This window comes from Megascapheus bottae, chromosome 15, assembly GCF_031878675.1.
Source record: "Megascapheus bottae isolate mThoBot1 chromosome 15, mThoBot2.hap1, whole genome shotgun sequence".
Classification (NCBI taxonomy): domain Eukaryota; kingdom Metazoa; phylum Chordata; class Mammalia; order Rodentia; family Geomyidae; genus Megascapheus; species Megascapheus bottae.
In genome coordinates, this window is record NC_143523.1 from 13,340,513 (window position 1) to 13,355,173 (window position 14,661).

At 45.8% G+C, this 14,661-nt stretch overlaps 1 protein-coding gene across 6 annotated transcripts in view; it reads left to right on the forward strand.

Annotated features, from left to right (window-relative positions):
- The window catches only part of Nrap (nebulin related anchoring protein), a 68,817-nt gene extending 54,204 nt beyond the window's left edge, over positions 1-14,613 (forward strand). For 4 of the 6 annotated variants that reach the window (XM_090345818.1, XM_090345819.1, XM_090345816.1 and 1 more), the window contains 7 exons: positions 578-889; positions 6,051-6,155; positions 6,937-7,035; positions 8,273-8,377; positions 11,646-11,753; positions 13,008-13,319; positions 13,832-14,515. In XM_090345818.1, coding sequence (XP_090201944.1) covers positions 578-889; positions 6,051-6,155; positions 6,937-7,035; positions 8,273-8,377; positions 11,646-11,753; positions 13,008-13,319; positions 13,832-14,104 — 1,314 coding nt within the window. In that variant the 3' untranslated portion in view covers positions 14,105-14,515. Of the gene's footprint in view, positions 1-577; positions 890-6,050; positions 6,156-6,936; positions 7,036-8,272; positions 8,378-11,645; positions 11,754-13,007; positions 13,320-13,831 lie in introns of all 6 variants that reach the window. The other 2 variants (XM_090345820.1, XM_090345821.1) reach the window with 1 other exon arrangement.
- Positions 14,614-14,661: the final 48 nt, after the last annotated feature.

Below are 14,661 nucleotides of genomic sequence, written 5' to 3' on the forward strand. Positions count from 1 at the left end.
AAGTGCAAAGTCTAGGCAGTGGTCTCCGTCATTTGTGGACTGCCTGCTTTGGATGAGAAAGAACAAGAGAAGGGGCTATGAAGGAATTGCCAGGCTGCTGTTTGGTGCACCCTGCTTGGCGCTAGGTGGTTCCCTTTGGTGGTGGTTTACCAGCTGTGACTCCTGCACCACAGCTCTGGGACATGAAGGTGACTTTCTCTTTCCCACAAACAATTCACGAAAAGGCAGACTTCAAATAAACAGATCCTGTCTTTTGGGTTTAATATTTTGCCAAGAGGGAATGTATAAAACACAAGTTGCAGTTTTACCTTGTTTGAGCGGAGCCCCTCGCTCTGGATTCAAGCGTTAGATTTTAATGAGATGAGAAGAACAGCGTTTTAACTGTTGAGTCCCCCAGGGAGGAAGGCATGCTTTTAGGCCAGCACACTCCCCTCCCCACCCCCAACTGTGGTAGTTCTTAGAATATCACCTCCCAGAACAAGAAGAGGTCATTTTTCCAGGGTCTTTGCTGACACCTTATAGATGGAGTTTAAGTTATGTGTGTGTAGGATCCTGACCAGCACGTCCATATTTCCAGTTTCTCTACAGACATGACTTTGTGAAGGAACGAGGGAGACTCCTCGGGGTGCAGAGTGTACGTGACGACCCCCGGCTTCAGCACTGCCAGAGGATGGGCCAGTTACAAAGTGACTATCACTACCGCAGGGAGGCGGCCAGCAGCCAAGCCCAGTGCCACCTGCCCAGGGACATGCTACATCTGGTCCATGCCAGGAAGGCCCAGGCTCTGGCCAGTGACTATGACTACCGGACACAGTATCATGAGTTTACAGCACTACCGGAAGATCTGAAGATGGCCTGGGCCAAGAGAGCCCATGCTCTACAAAGTGAGGTAGGGAGCAGGGGAGTTCTTAGGGAATGCTAACTAAGCTTCTCTCCCAACACACCCAGGCGCAAATCTCTGCTTATCCCTTGGCACTCTGGATTAGCCTTGCTCCAGTGACCTGCTTAGCCTGTGTCCTGTAGGTGGATATCATTTATTTAATCATTCAGTCAATATTTGTTGAGCAGCTACTATATTCCAGGCAGTATGCTAGGTCTGGGGATACAGGAGTCAACAAAAGAATTGTATAGTTCTTAGGCTCATGAAACTTGAAATGTCTTAGAGAAAGATTAACCATAATGGACAAGGGGAATTGTATGTCGGAGGATGGTTTTTACTATGGAGACAAATGGAGTGGGGAAGTGGGTGGGGGGGTTGATAATAATGCACTTCTGTAATTTAAAATACAGCACTGAGTATTTCTTAGTTCAAATGTGACATTGGAACAAAGGCCAAGAAAATAGAAAAGGATAGAGAATTCTAGGTGACTAGAATAGCAAAGTCAAAGGCTAAAGGTGCAGCTTTGGCATATTCGAGGCCAGAATGCAGCCAGAGTGCAGGGATGGGTCACAGAGCACAGGGCCTAGGTCAAGGGCAGCTCTTGTCCATGTAACCTCTAGGGTAGGGCCAGTTGTTGCTTGTGTTTTGTGAATGAGGGCACAATAGAGGTAACTGAGACAGGGCCGACTCCAGAACCCATACTTGGAACTCCACTGGCTTCTTGTCAGGAGCTTGGAACACACCTCTCACCTCATGATACAGGGGTAAATCCTGAAGTCCAGAAAGAGTGTTTTGATTACCAAGGGGTCTGTCTAGGTTCCATTTTAGAGTCCTCCCACCACCAGGGGCGATGTAAAGATTTCCCCCAACAGCAGCTAAAAGCTTGATTATCTGGTGCTGCACCAAGCACTCTCTTGTGATTCCTTGTTTCTTGGGAGAAAAGAAACTTTCTGAGTTGAGCTAGGACAGGGCTTTGAGGTAGACATAGAGGTCACTGGAGGCTGGAATCCAGTTTTGTACTTACTGAAAGGATGTCCTGGAGCAACCTTCACTTCCTAGCCTCCATCTTTGCATTAGAAAGGCAACACAGTTTGGGTCAGCTCTATAATACATTCTTTTTGGGTCAGCTCTATAATACATTCTTTTTTCAAGTGGTGGGATCAATTGAGTATTGTTTCATTTTACTGAGGGGAAAAAAGAAAAAAGCCTAAACGTTACCTAGAGATATGATTTAGGTTATTTGTGAAGAGAAAGAAAAATTTAATATAAAAAGTGGGATGAAGTAGCCCGGCATTAGTAGCTCATGCCTATCATCCTGACTGTGTGGGAAACTGTGATCTGGAGAATAGTTCCAGACCAACCAAAAAAGTGTTTTTCTAGGGAAAGAGTTCTCCAGACTCCATTTCAACAGAAAAGGGTAGGAAATAGTGATATATGACTGTCATCCCAGTTGGCAGGAAGCATAAATAGGAGGATTCAGATCTAGGCCAGCCTAGGCAAAAATTGAGACCCTATCTAAAAAAAATAACCTGAGTAAAAGGGACTGGAGAGTTGTGGCCTCAAATGGTATAACACCTGCCTAGCAAGCATGAAGTCTTGAGTTCAACTCCAGTACTCCCCCTCCTTAATTTTAAAAGTGGTAATGGGAGTTAGCAATCTCATATGGACATTTTCTGTTTTTAAAAAATTACCTTAAAGTAGTTGTAAAAAGGGGATTCAGTTTTATACTGACATTTAAAAATGTAATACAAATCATATTTTTAGAGGCTAAGAAACTACTACGTAAAATTTAAATGACTGTATCATGCCTTGTTTTAAGATTCTACATTGGTTAATTTGGGACACTGAATTCCAAGCTGACATGAATAGTTGACTTGAGAGCATTCAACTTTATTATAGTCCTTATCAAAAATTAGTCTCACGTGGTTGATCCTGATCTGTTGAAAAGAAATACACGTTCAACAGAGTTCATGCCCCTCAGCAATCTGGGAAGGGCCCATGAAACAACTATCTCTCCTGCCCACTGCCGTCTGTGCCAGAAGAAAGCTTTGGCTTACACCAGAGAGGTCTGAGAGATGGCCCTGCATCTTGTACCCAGCTCCACATGGCGTTCTCTGCCCCTGTTCTGCCCTGGAGCTCACCTGTTTCTCATCTGCTAGCCTGTGCAGCATTCATTGTGGATGGGTGCTAGTTTCAAGTCTGTCCTCCCTTGCTCCTTTTCCGCTCCCTCTGGGGGTTGAGGAGCAGTTGCCTGAAAAATCAGACCTCATTGCCCCCTTCAGAAATCACAGCAACAGCAGCAGCAGTGGTAATTATATATGGAACCTTTGCCCTTGGGCCAGGTGTGAGTGCAAACATTTTGTCCAGTCCCACTTAATATTTAGGTAGGTTGCCATTTTTACAGATGCAATAATAAGGTACTAATTTAACTTATTTAGGCCCCAAGTTGGCAGCAAAATGACTTGCTCAAGATGATCCAGTTACTGGAAGTGAAGTAGGATTTCTAGCTCTGCCTTTGAGCCTTGGTTCAGCCTCATTGGCTTTTCTAGATGCTTGGATTATGAGCCCAGCAGCTCCAGTTTGGGCTGTTAAGCGTTATCAGTCTGGCTTGCCCAGAGCACAGCTTCTCACTGCTCTTCTGAAACCTCAAACCATTATTTGAGTATCAAAAGACAGAATGAAGCCATGATCTAAAGCAAACACACTATAACATGATGGTGATGATAATGTCACTTATTAATATCACAGTATGCCCCTTCCTCCAGGCAGCCCCTTGGGCACATTTCTTTTTGCATAGTTTCCTGCATCCCTTAGAATTTTAGACACTGAATGCTGCAGCAGGCATATGTACAACACTTCCAAAATAAAGGTTTTGGAAAACCCCATGAATCTGCAGGTGGCTTCCAGACTTTCTGTATGTAAGGAAAAGAGTGAGGTTGCATTTGGCAAAGCCAGATTTAGATGGGCAGTTTAGAACAGGTTTATTTCTTTTCTTAGAATGACTCTCCAAACCATTTTGGGGTAGCTGACACCTCTCAGCTCCCCCCTCTCCTCCTCATCCCCCTTCTGTCCTGAAGTCTGGGGCAGATGTGTTGTTTTTAGGGTCTGTGTGAATAGTCAAAGCTGGCCTGGGAGCTGAGATATCAATAGACAACCCATTTAGAAGCGAGATCTTTGGGGAGCCTGCATCTTGCTTTCTGGCTTACCTGCAATCATACTGTTCAGCTCTCAACAAAAGGCAAGTTGAAAGAGCGCCCCCCACTTCATCTGGCTTATGAAAGGAGGAAGGCCTGGCTGTGAGGAGACCCTGGAGGATTATTCTCTCCAACTTAGAAATTTATCCAATTTTCTCTGTTCTTTATCAAGAGTCGAAGGCAAAAGCTTTGCTGGTGTAGACTGAAAGATCGAGGTACAAAAAAGCAGTCTTACTGACATGGGGTTTTGAAACCTGCTCCGGTGCCTGAGTGATGTCTTCCCTCAGCAGTTGGAAGGCAGAGTGGAATTTGCACGGGGCATTAACCAGCAGACAGTAGATCAGAAACGGCCCCTCTTTGAGACCAGCTGTGAGGAGCACTGTGAATCCTGAAATGAAAGACAACTAAAAAGGCCAACAGGCTGGTATCTGGAGTGATATTTTGCGTTACAGCACAGCTTATATCTAAATTAGAGAAATGCCATCAACTTCGTTTAGATCCAAATTTTAGATTTCCTTAGAGAGGCTTTTTCCACCTTTAAAAAAATACCTAATTACCATAAAGAGAAGAAGAAAGGTATTTGGTGACTGACTCATCGTGGGTAATGTGGGCAGATCAAGGAAACTTCATAAGTGCTGACGTTTTAGGGAGCCTCTAATGAGACTCATTGTCTTAAAGCAGCTCATAGGTTGACACTTTCAGGAATAGTGGTAGAGGCTTAATCTTCTGATCCCTTAAAATGAACAAAGAAAGATAAAACTTAGCCTGTTCTTGCAGTCCAAAGGAAGCCATAGTAGGTTATAGTGGGGAAAGGTAAACTGAGGCATGAAATGATTAAAATGGATGCTATTAGCCAGATGTATACAAATTTGTTCTAGTTTCTAAAATTGACTCTTTCCTCCACCACTGCCAGTAACTACCACTAGAACAAAAATTCAAGAGAGAGGGATTATTAAGTCCTTGATAGATGACAGAGAGAAACCAAGTCATATTTTGATAAAACAATTTGCTGGGAATCACTGTAGTTTAATCTAGAATCTAATATCCCTTTATCACCTGAACCATGTCTAGATTGTTTCTATTCAGGCACTCACTTGCTTTTCTTGCAGAAATGCAACACAATAGTCCTATCCATGCTTGGATTTGAGCCCTACCTCTATCATGTCTCTCTCTCTCTCTCTCTCTCTCTCTCTCTCTCTCTCTCTCTCTCTCTCTCTCTCTCTCTCTCTCTCTCTCTCTCCTCTCTCCTCTCTCTCTCCTCTCTCCTCTCTCTCTCCTCTCTCTCCTCTCTCCTCTCTCTCTCCTCTCTCTCCTCTCTCCTCTCTCTCTCTCCTCTCTCTCCTCTCTCTCTCTCTCTCTCTCTCTCTCTCTCTCTCTCTCTCTCTCCTCTCTCTCTCTCTCTCTCTCTCCTCTCTCCTCTTTCCTCTCTCTCTCTCCTCTCTCCTCTCTCTCTCCCTCTCTCTCTCTCTCTCTCTCTCTCTCTCTCTCTCTCTCTCTGTTTTTAGGATGGTACTGAGATTTGAACTCTAGACTTTGCAACTTAGTTTACTTTTCAGAAATCAGCTGAACAGTGTCTATGGAAACTGTCTTCGGATTTTGCCTAGCCTGGCCTTGGACCATTACAGGCTTGTGCCTCTCATATAACTAGGAGATAAGCATGTGCCAACATACCTGAACCTCAGCTTTTTCTTTGAGTAATCATCCACTTAGGCCATTATTTTGTGTTTCATGTTCTGCTAATTCACTGGTCTGGAATTTTGTGTGTCATTCATGACCCACTATTTAATTCTCAGGGAAGAAAACAAAAGAAAAACATAAATTCAAAGAGTTGTATTTGATGATCCATTCACAATGAAGAGATTGGACTGTAGAGAGGCAACATAATCACACATGCTGTTGCAAATCAAGGATGTCTTACAATGCCCTAATCATTCTATACACTGTCCTGATAGAAGCCCATGTTTTTCTTCCTGCAGTGCCGCTACAAGTCAGACCTAGTGGGCATGAAGGGGACTCCCTGGCTGGCACTGAGATCCCCCCAGATGGAGAGTGCCAAGAAGGCAGGAGAGCTCATCAGCGAGGTACCAGAAGCCTGTCCTCCTAAAATGACATGGCAACCTAGCATTTCCTTTGAAGAGAGAGCTTGCTTACAGAGTTGTGGTCCCAAGAGAAATCCAGGGCTGCTGGCATCTCATTAATTTCCTGGGGCCATTTGTAAACCAAATCCGAAAACGAAGTGACATTTCCCTCCAAACAGTTCCACCACTGGAGCACTGAAGGCAAAACACATGAGGAGGGCCTCAGTAAATACCTGATGCCCAGCTATAGCCTAAAATGGCCCACAGTTTTCACTGATGGAGGGAGAACTGTGCACTTCCCTGCTGAGTTTCCTGGAACTGCCTGTTTTCTAGCAACCATTTGGTTTCAGATAATGCTAATAGTTGCACAGGGATAGCGACATTGACTGAATCTCCACCAGCCTGATAGACTGATGACCTGGGAATTCCTGTCCTGCAGTGTCCCTGAGGTTCAGTCCTACCAACTTCAGCCTCGTAATAACCTCACTTGGGCAGGCAGGATCTGTGCAGGGCCCCATTGGGGCCTAATGCTGACCTTCACTGAATTCTCCTATGTCGAGGGGAAGTAAATAGTCAATGTTTTCTCATCACAAAGGAGAATTTGGATTTCTCCTGTAGTCCTGATAGTTATGTGCCCACCAACGAGAGAGACTTGTCTCTCACTAATGGCACTGGTTCCTTTGGCCCTGAGAAGGCAGGGTGAAAATGGGAAATTTTTTTTTTAAATGAGGGGGAGCATGATGTTTGATTGGGTTGTGTGGGAATCTTTGTTTTCTCCTTGTAGAGCAAATATCGTACCAAACCAGAGAGCATGAAGTTCACCACTGTGGTTGACTCCCCAGACTTGGTTCATGCCCAGAATAGCTATATACACTGCAATGAGGTGAGTTCTTTGCCCTCTTTGCCTGGGCACATGGCAAGGTCCTGCTACTTTACTGTTCAGTGCTGAGGAGCCCAGGTTCTGGGTTGTTGCACATGGACACCTTTATGTCTTGCGTGATTATGAAGGAGGAGGCTCCCTCATATGAAGGAGGAGGGTGGGGTGGGGGATAAAGAGAGCAGCCATTTCATATGATTAAGTGAATTAACTGATTAAGTGAATTAACTAAGGATCAAATAAATAAAAGCAAATAAAGCTTCTAGCATATGCCAAGAACACAGTTAAGTCTTCCACAAATGCCTCTTATTATAGTTTGACTCATAATGATAATAATGCCAGATATTATTGATGAGCTTTCAACAACCACAAGACCAGATACATCTTAATTGCTGATGGATAGCGGTGTTATTAAAAGCTTAATATAACCCAGTTAGGGAAAAAAGAGAGAGAACAGTTATATTCCAAGCTTCTTTCTGCTTTTACTCCCTGTGTAATTTAGCCCCATTTTCTCTCTCATGTATTTATTTCAAAGAATAGGAAGCTACGTGTCTTTTTATTCCCCCTGAGTGGCCAAGGATTTCTGTCCTTTCCACAGTAACAGAGTGGCCCCATATCACAGAACCTGTCCAGATAGACTTATGTTTGCAAAGCCCAGAGTGCATTGGGAATGGATCAGGTTTAGAATATATTTTCCTAAATTTGTTTGCAATTCTTAAGTGGCTACCCTAAATATGGTGACAACAATGAAGCTGGAGTGTTAGAAATTGGGTTTTCCTAAGATCAAGGAGAACTGTGAAAGCCTTAATTTTCTGAATGCATTAGGCATTTTAAGAATATGATGGATATAATCCTCTTTATAATAAAAAGAATGGATAACTACCTATAATCTTAAGCAGTCTGAGCGTACACCTTGTTAATAGCAAGAGAATGTAAATTAATTGTAAAGGTTTTCTGAAATGCACACAAATTTTTTGCTGAATAAAACAAAAGTGACCAACCAAGATGTTGGCTCATGGCCCATTTACAGAAATCTTTTAAAACAAGGTTTATTTAAAACCAGCCACATAGACACCCTCCTCCCAGCAGAGAATTCTAGAAAGAAATTCTCCAAGGCAGGGCCAGGTTTGGCTCCATCAGGCAGGTCATCAAGAAGATGGGACAGGAAGGGAATCAGTTGCTTTTCATTCGTGCTTTCAGCAAGTAAAGTTCTGTCTTGACCCTGAGCCTGCCTTGTCCACAGCGCCTGTACAGAGCTGGAGATGCAGAATCCCTACACAAATACACCCTGATTCCTGACCATCCCGAATTCACCAGAGCCCGCCTCAATGCGCTGCACTTGAGTGATGTAAGTGAGCTCGTGCTTCATGGGATGGGCGCCTACTTTTGTAAAACAGACTGTGCCTTTTATTTGTTCAAAAGCCCTACAAACAAGGGCTTGGAAAAGAGCACTACCTAAAGTGAGAACAGAGATAAACTGTTTCTGTGACTTTTGGTTACTTTCCCTCACCAAGGCTCAGAATGAGGCTGCGCTACACTGAACTTCCCTCTGGCTCTACAATTCTGGGTCTTGATATGGCTCCAAGACCTCAGTTCTGTGCTGAGTTACAGGCAAGGGAATGGTATCTGTGGGCCCAAGAGAATGGTAGCAGTGGGGTATCTCCATGGGTGGAGACCCCTCAGCTGTCACAGGGCTGTCACCGTGGAGATGGGTAGCACCATCTCTCCCCACAGTTTGCAAGGATGCCACTTGGTATTCCAGCTCATCCCAACGCAGCTCACCCCTTTGTGCAAGGAGCCCTACCCTCCAGCACTCCAATTTCCCTTTGGATGCATGCTCTTTGCGTGAATAACCAAGACGTTGTTTCCTAAATCCAGGCTTCTTGTTAGCAGGGGTTGGAGGCCCCCAGTTGAAACAGAATAGGCAGCCGCACGGCCAGCAAGGCCTGTGATCCCCGGATAACAGGTAGAGAGGCAGCAGAATCAAAAGACGCTGTCAGATCGGAACAACACAGGCTGAGTGTGTTGGCCTGGGGCAGCATGCGGCCTCCTAGAGCCCAGCCATTCTTTCCTCCTTGGCCTGGCCATTGTATCCTGGGGCTGCGTGCAGATCGACAGCTGCTGCAGCTCACCTCAGAGGTGGCCGCCTCGCAGGGGTTGGCAGAGGCGCCTTCTAGTTAGCGTGTGTATTAGTTTGTTAGGTTTGTAAAGCCCTGTGGGATCCCACGCAGTGAATGCACTGGTGCTTTGTAAATATGAGTTATTATGACCATTTGATACTTTTGAGGGATGAACCAAGGATAATTTTAGAACAGCAGCTCTGGTGGGCTGGCTTCCATCTGGGGAAACTGGCCCGCCCCTTCAGCAGAGCTGACACACAACATTCAGCTCATTAATGCCCAATGGAGAGGCCAGGCCTCCACTGGAAGGACTCTCAGAGGCCCACAACCATGAAACTGAGCTGAAACTACTAGGTCATTTGGGTCCCTGTGTAAGGAGGACAGCCACCCTTAAGCTGGTGAAGGAAGCATGTTTTTCTCTCACAAAGGGTGTCTAACCCACAGAGTCCTGGAGCTGAAATTAGCTGCTGGGGCCTGCAGGTGCAGAGAACTCATGAACCTCATTTGAAAGAGCACTTCTTTGGGGGCGTGTGGAATATGCACAATTGGATCAAGTGCTGTGTGAGGAGGATGTGGAAGCAAAGTGACCTTCCTGGGCAAAGAAAGCTATTGAGATGTGTAAGGCAGCCGAAATAACTCAAAAATCAAATGACTCTAATGTGTGAGGACGGGGACAAAACTGCGCCCACTGTGATCAAGAAGAGGAACACCCAGGGTTCCGAATCAAAGAGTCCGCGGAATCTAAAGAATCCCAGTGGCAAGGCAAAAACCCCAACAGAATAGAAAACTCAGGGAGAAAGTGGTCACAAGCAAATAGTATACAGTGAGGCGTGCCAGAGAAATGGAGCTAGCATACCTGCCCCACTGAGGCCACTGTCTCCACAGTTGAACCCAGTGTCCAGAAGCTGGGTGTGTGGGCGGGGATCGAGCATCAAAGGGATGATGTTGGACTTTGATGTTGTGTAAAGTTCAGTGTCATTAACTGGCCCAGATCTGGTATAGAGACCTTTATGAGGAAAGTACGTGGAAAGGGGTGGGGTCCTGATCTACTTATTACTCTAGTACCTATGGGGTCTCTAATCCAGGAAGCAGGATGCTAACCAATGAGGTTGTTCATCTCCCGTTATCTGATTGCTTTTCTTCTGCTATGTATATTTTAGCCCTAGCTGCTGCTAAGCTCAATAGTGAGGGAGTAAACCACCCATTCTGGTTCTGTGATCCATCTGTTAAGTGATTTCCTTAAGTAAGAACTGGGTTCAGATTTCTAGGGCACATTGGATGTTTGACCCATGATCTGGAGTGTTGGATACTAGAGTAAGAGATGAGGTTCAGAAGCAAAGGTGACAGTAACAGCAGTACATAGAGATGAGGCGACCCCTGGTTGCTCCAGCACTCTCTGCTCCCTTCTCATTCCAGGCCCAAGAGGGGAAGGTGCTTTGCTTTTTGCTTGGCCTCTTCCTTTGCTCAGTCCCCCTCAAGTTCCTGTAGAACAGCACACCAGCCTTGACCTGTATTTCCAGGTGAAAAAAGTATGGTACTTTAGAGTCCCATAACTACTGTCACTCACAGAACAAGTGAGCCAATGACAAGATCTGGGGCTGTCACTTTGTCATCCGTTGGTGTTGTGGCCATCCTGTTGTCTCCCTTCTGTGGGGCTGAATAAAGGACAAGCCTCCACTGGGACCTCCCAAGGACTCCTTTCATGAAGCCATTCTCTTATCTTGAAAGAAAACTGAGCTCTACGAAGGCACAGAAAATTGTGAGGCCTCTATCGGTGATATGGCTCAAACTGAGGATTAGGAGGACGTGATTATAGACTCCCAGAGGGGATGTCAGAGTTATCCAAAAAGGAAAGAAATCAAAAAAGAAAAAAAATACCAGGAAAGACCTGGGACAGGGACCTGATCAGGTGTTGATAACGTGTTGTGTTCAGTGGAGGGCTCCTGCCTTTCCTGTAGATCCCCTAGGATGCTCAGAAGATGCAGCTTGCCGCATCTTGAAGGTATGCTGTAATCCCAGCCAGGCTGAGGGGCCCACTGGGAATCGATGGGATTAACATTGGGTCCCCATTAGTATTGTGATTAACAATGGGATGCTTGGCTCTGTTCTAAGACCCAAGGACAGCATTGTTCATCCTTGGGAAGAAACTGGGGCCTGGTACTTTTTACTCTGGCATCTAGAGGCTGCACATGAGACAGAGAATGAATGAAGAGAGAGGAAAGAATGACAGGGTCTCTGAGAACAAGGAGTGTGGCAAATGAGCCAGACCTATAGACTGGAACCCCACAAGAACAGGGCCTAGTCAGCAGGTTGGGAGCTAAGAGTAGAAACCCTTCAGCCCCACCAGTGTCAGAGCTGAGGAGTCCCCAGGGGCCACCTCTGGGTCCTCCATTCCAGGAGTGCACCATATTTAGAAATGGCTCCTGCTGAGAATAGATAACACTCAAGCCATTGATGTCCCCCTTGTTTACCTACACTTTTTTTTCCCCAATCTAGAAAGTCTACAGAAACTCTTGGGAACAGAACCGGGCTGGTGGCTATGACTTCAGGCTGGATGCCATCCCGTTCCAGACTGCCCGGGTATCCAGGGAGATCGCCAGTGATGTAAGACTCCATGCTCTGTTCACCACTGACAGGGTTCATGCTGTTTACTCCAGTTCTTCTGGAAGGCACAAGACAAGCACCAGGACTGTTAGCCTTACTCTCTCGCCACACCAAAGCAGGCCTATTTCCTAGGATTGTAGCAAAATGTTCAGAATTGGAGAAAGTTGTATTCTTTTAGGAGAAGCAGGCTTTATTTTGACATCAGTAGAGCTTGGACTCAGGGCCTAGTTTACCTCTTACACAACACCTTAGCCCTTTTGCTTTCATTTTTTTTATGTTTTCTGTCCAGATTATGCTTGGGGCCTGCCTGGACCATGATCTTCCTATTTACACCTTTCACAGAGTTGGGGTGACAGACATGTACCATTGCGTTTCCTTCCAACCATGATTTTGCAGTCTTTGCCTCCTGAGTAGCTAGAATTATAGGTTTGAACCACTGGGCCTAATCTAGGACAAGCACACTTAAAAGTCTATTGACCAAGATCTGAAAGTCAGAGGATACATGATTGGTTAGTTGGTTGCTAATAAGGGAACATCTTTTAGCTGAAGCACATTGTGCTAGAGCAGAAAGCGATGGGATTTTTTCCCCACCAATTTGATGTCTCTTAGATGGGTCAGCCACCTAAAACTTGGCTATTTGTTTGGGATGAGATGCTTAAATTATCTGAACTCAAATGTTTACATCTCTAAAATAAGGATCAAATACTTGTCTCATAAGACTGATGTAGGGACTGATGAAGGAACAGATTTTTGCAGTGTCTGATACGTAACAGGTGTTCAAAGCATGGCAGCTGTGACTGCTGAAAAGGAGAATGCCATTGACTAGATATTAGATATCTATCCTTACATGCTTGTTTGCCAGTCCAGATTGAGCCAAGTACTCGGACCAACAGTCAATGTCCTTAACAATTTGATGTTTTGCACTGAAGCAAATGATTGGTAGGCCTATCTCAGTGAATAAAGGTCAATTTTGGTGTTTTCAAGTGAAAAATAGTAGGAATCCATATGATGAATAAAGAATTTAGGAACACAAAAGCAGTCCATCACCACTACTGATTTAAGAGGCCCTGGATTAGGTCCTTGAAGACTAGAAAGAAGTCAGTGATAGAATGGACGGAGTTCTCTCCCTGTATAGTATTCATTAGAGCATCAGTAAGACCAAGTACTATCATCAGTGGGTATGGATTGGTGTCATATTAGAAGTCTCAGCTCTCATCTCATTGAACTACTCAACTCTGCTCTTCTGACTTGTAGTTCCGGTACAAAGAGGCCTTCCTGCGTGACCGTGGTCTGCAGATTGGGTACCGTAGCATCAATGATGACCCAAGGATGAGACATTTCCTCAACGTCGGCAGGATCCAAAGTGACAACGAGTACAAGAAGGCCTTTGCCATGAGTCGGTCCCAGTTCCATAGCCGCCCAGATCAGCCTGGCTTCCTCCAGGCTAAGAGAAGCCAGCAACTGGCCAGCAATGTGCATTACAGGCAGCCTTTGCCGCAGCCCTCCTGCGACCCGGAGCAGTTGAGCCTGAAGCATGCCCAGAAGGCTCACCAGCTGCAGAGTGATGTGAGCCTTCTTAGATGTTGTTCTGGGCCACACTCTAGGCGGATGCTCTCCAGGCATTCTGCATGTAGCCTTTACAACCTCTGTAGGGCTCATTTTATAGATAGATCTCAGAATGGCAGCACCTGGATATTGAATGTGAGACCCTACGTTCTGGGGTCATTATGCTATACTATTACCAAAGGATCCCAGAAAAGTTATCCAGGCTGCCCCCCGCTTGCCCAGTACCTGAAGCCCAGCCAAGGGAAGTGACTTCCCTTAGGCAACAGAGCAAATTAAAAGTAGGAGCTCAGATTTGAACCAGGAGGCCCGGCCCCATCCCTCTCCCAAAGCTGCTTCCACTACTAGAAGGACAGTCACATGCTAGTCAGGCTCAAAACATGACATTGTCAGATGAGTTCCATCCCTTTGTCTTAATGATGACATCTTACCAATTTCACAGCTCCCTTTAAGCCCTATCTATCTACTCCATGGTGAACATAACCCCAAACTCCTCGTTTCCTCCTTTCCTCAAGGTCAAGTACAGATCCGATCTGAACCTGACCCGAGGTGTTGGCTGGACCCCTCCTGGCTCCTACAAAGTGGAAATGGCTCGGCGGGCCGCAGAACTGGCCAATGCAAGGGCGCTGGGTCTCTGGAGAGCTTGTGTGAGTAGAAAGCTACAAATCCACGCTGCCTTGCAGAACCACAGGAAAGGCAAACTCATTGTTGCTTTTCAAAGTTTATTTTTGGCCAAAGGTCAGCTGGCTCTAAAGAAGTGTGAAATGCAGCTCGAGCAAGGAGCCTAATTTCATGGGTCTGAGATGACCGGGTGGATGACATACGGGTTAAACTTCCTGCAGGGTTTTCTCTGAAGTCACAGCCATTCGTTCTGCAGAGGCAAACCTACCAGAGCGACATCAATCCGGGCCAGGGCAGACCAGGCTGTGCTGACTGCTAGCTCGTTACATGTGCGGAAAGGGTCAGGGACTTGCTGGCTCTGACAGTCTGCATTTTGAACCCTACTTTGTGGAGAAGAAAGATGCCACATCTAAATGAGAGATTGCCTTGGCTTGTTTCTCAGTCTCGTCTTGAGGCTCCTTTATCTTGGTCAGGGACAGGAGGGTGAGCATGCATCTGGGCGTGTTAGTGTATCTTGTGAGGTGGTGAGGAAAGTAGCATTTTAACACAGGGGTATGTTTAATTTCTGCAGGGGAGGCTGGAGGCGCTGGAAGCTGAAGATCACCTGCACGGGGAGGTGAATCCAGATGCCATGGAGATTCTGCATGTCAAAAGGAAGAAGGCCCTGCCAATGTGAGGGAGGTGAGGGAGAGGCCGCAGCAGAAGTTTGCTAGCCAGAGATGTG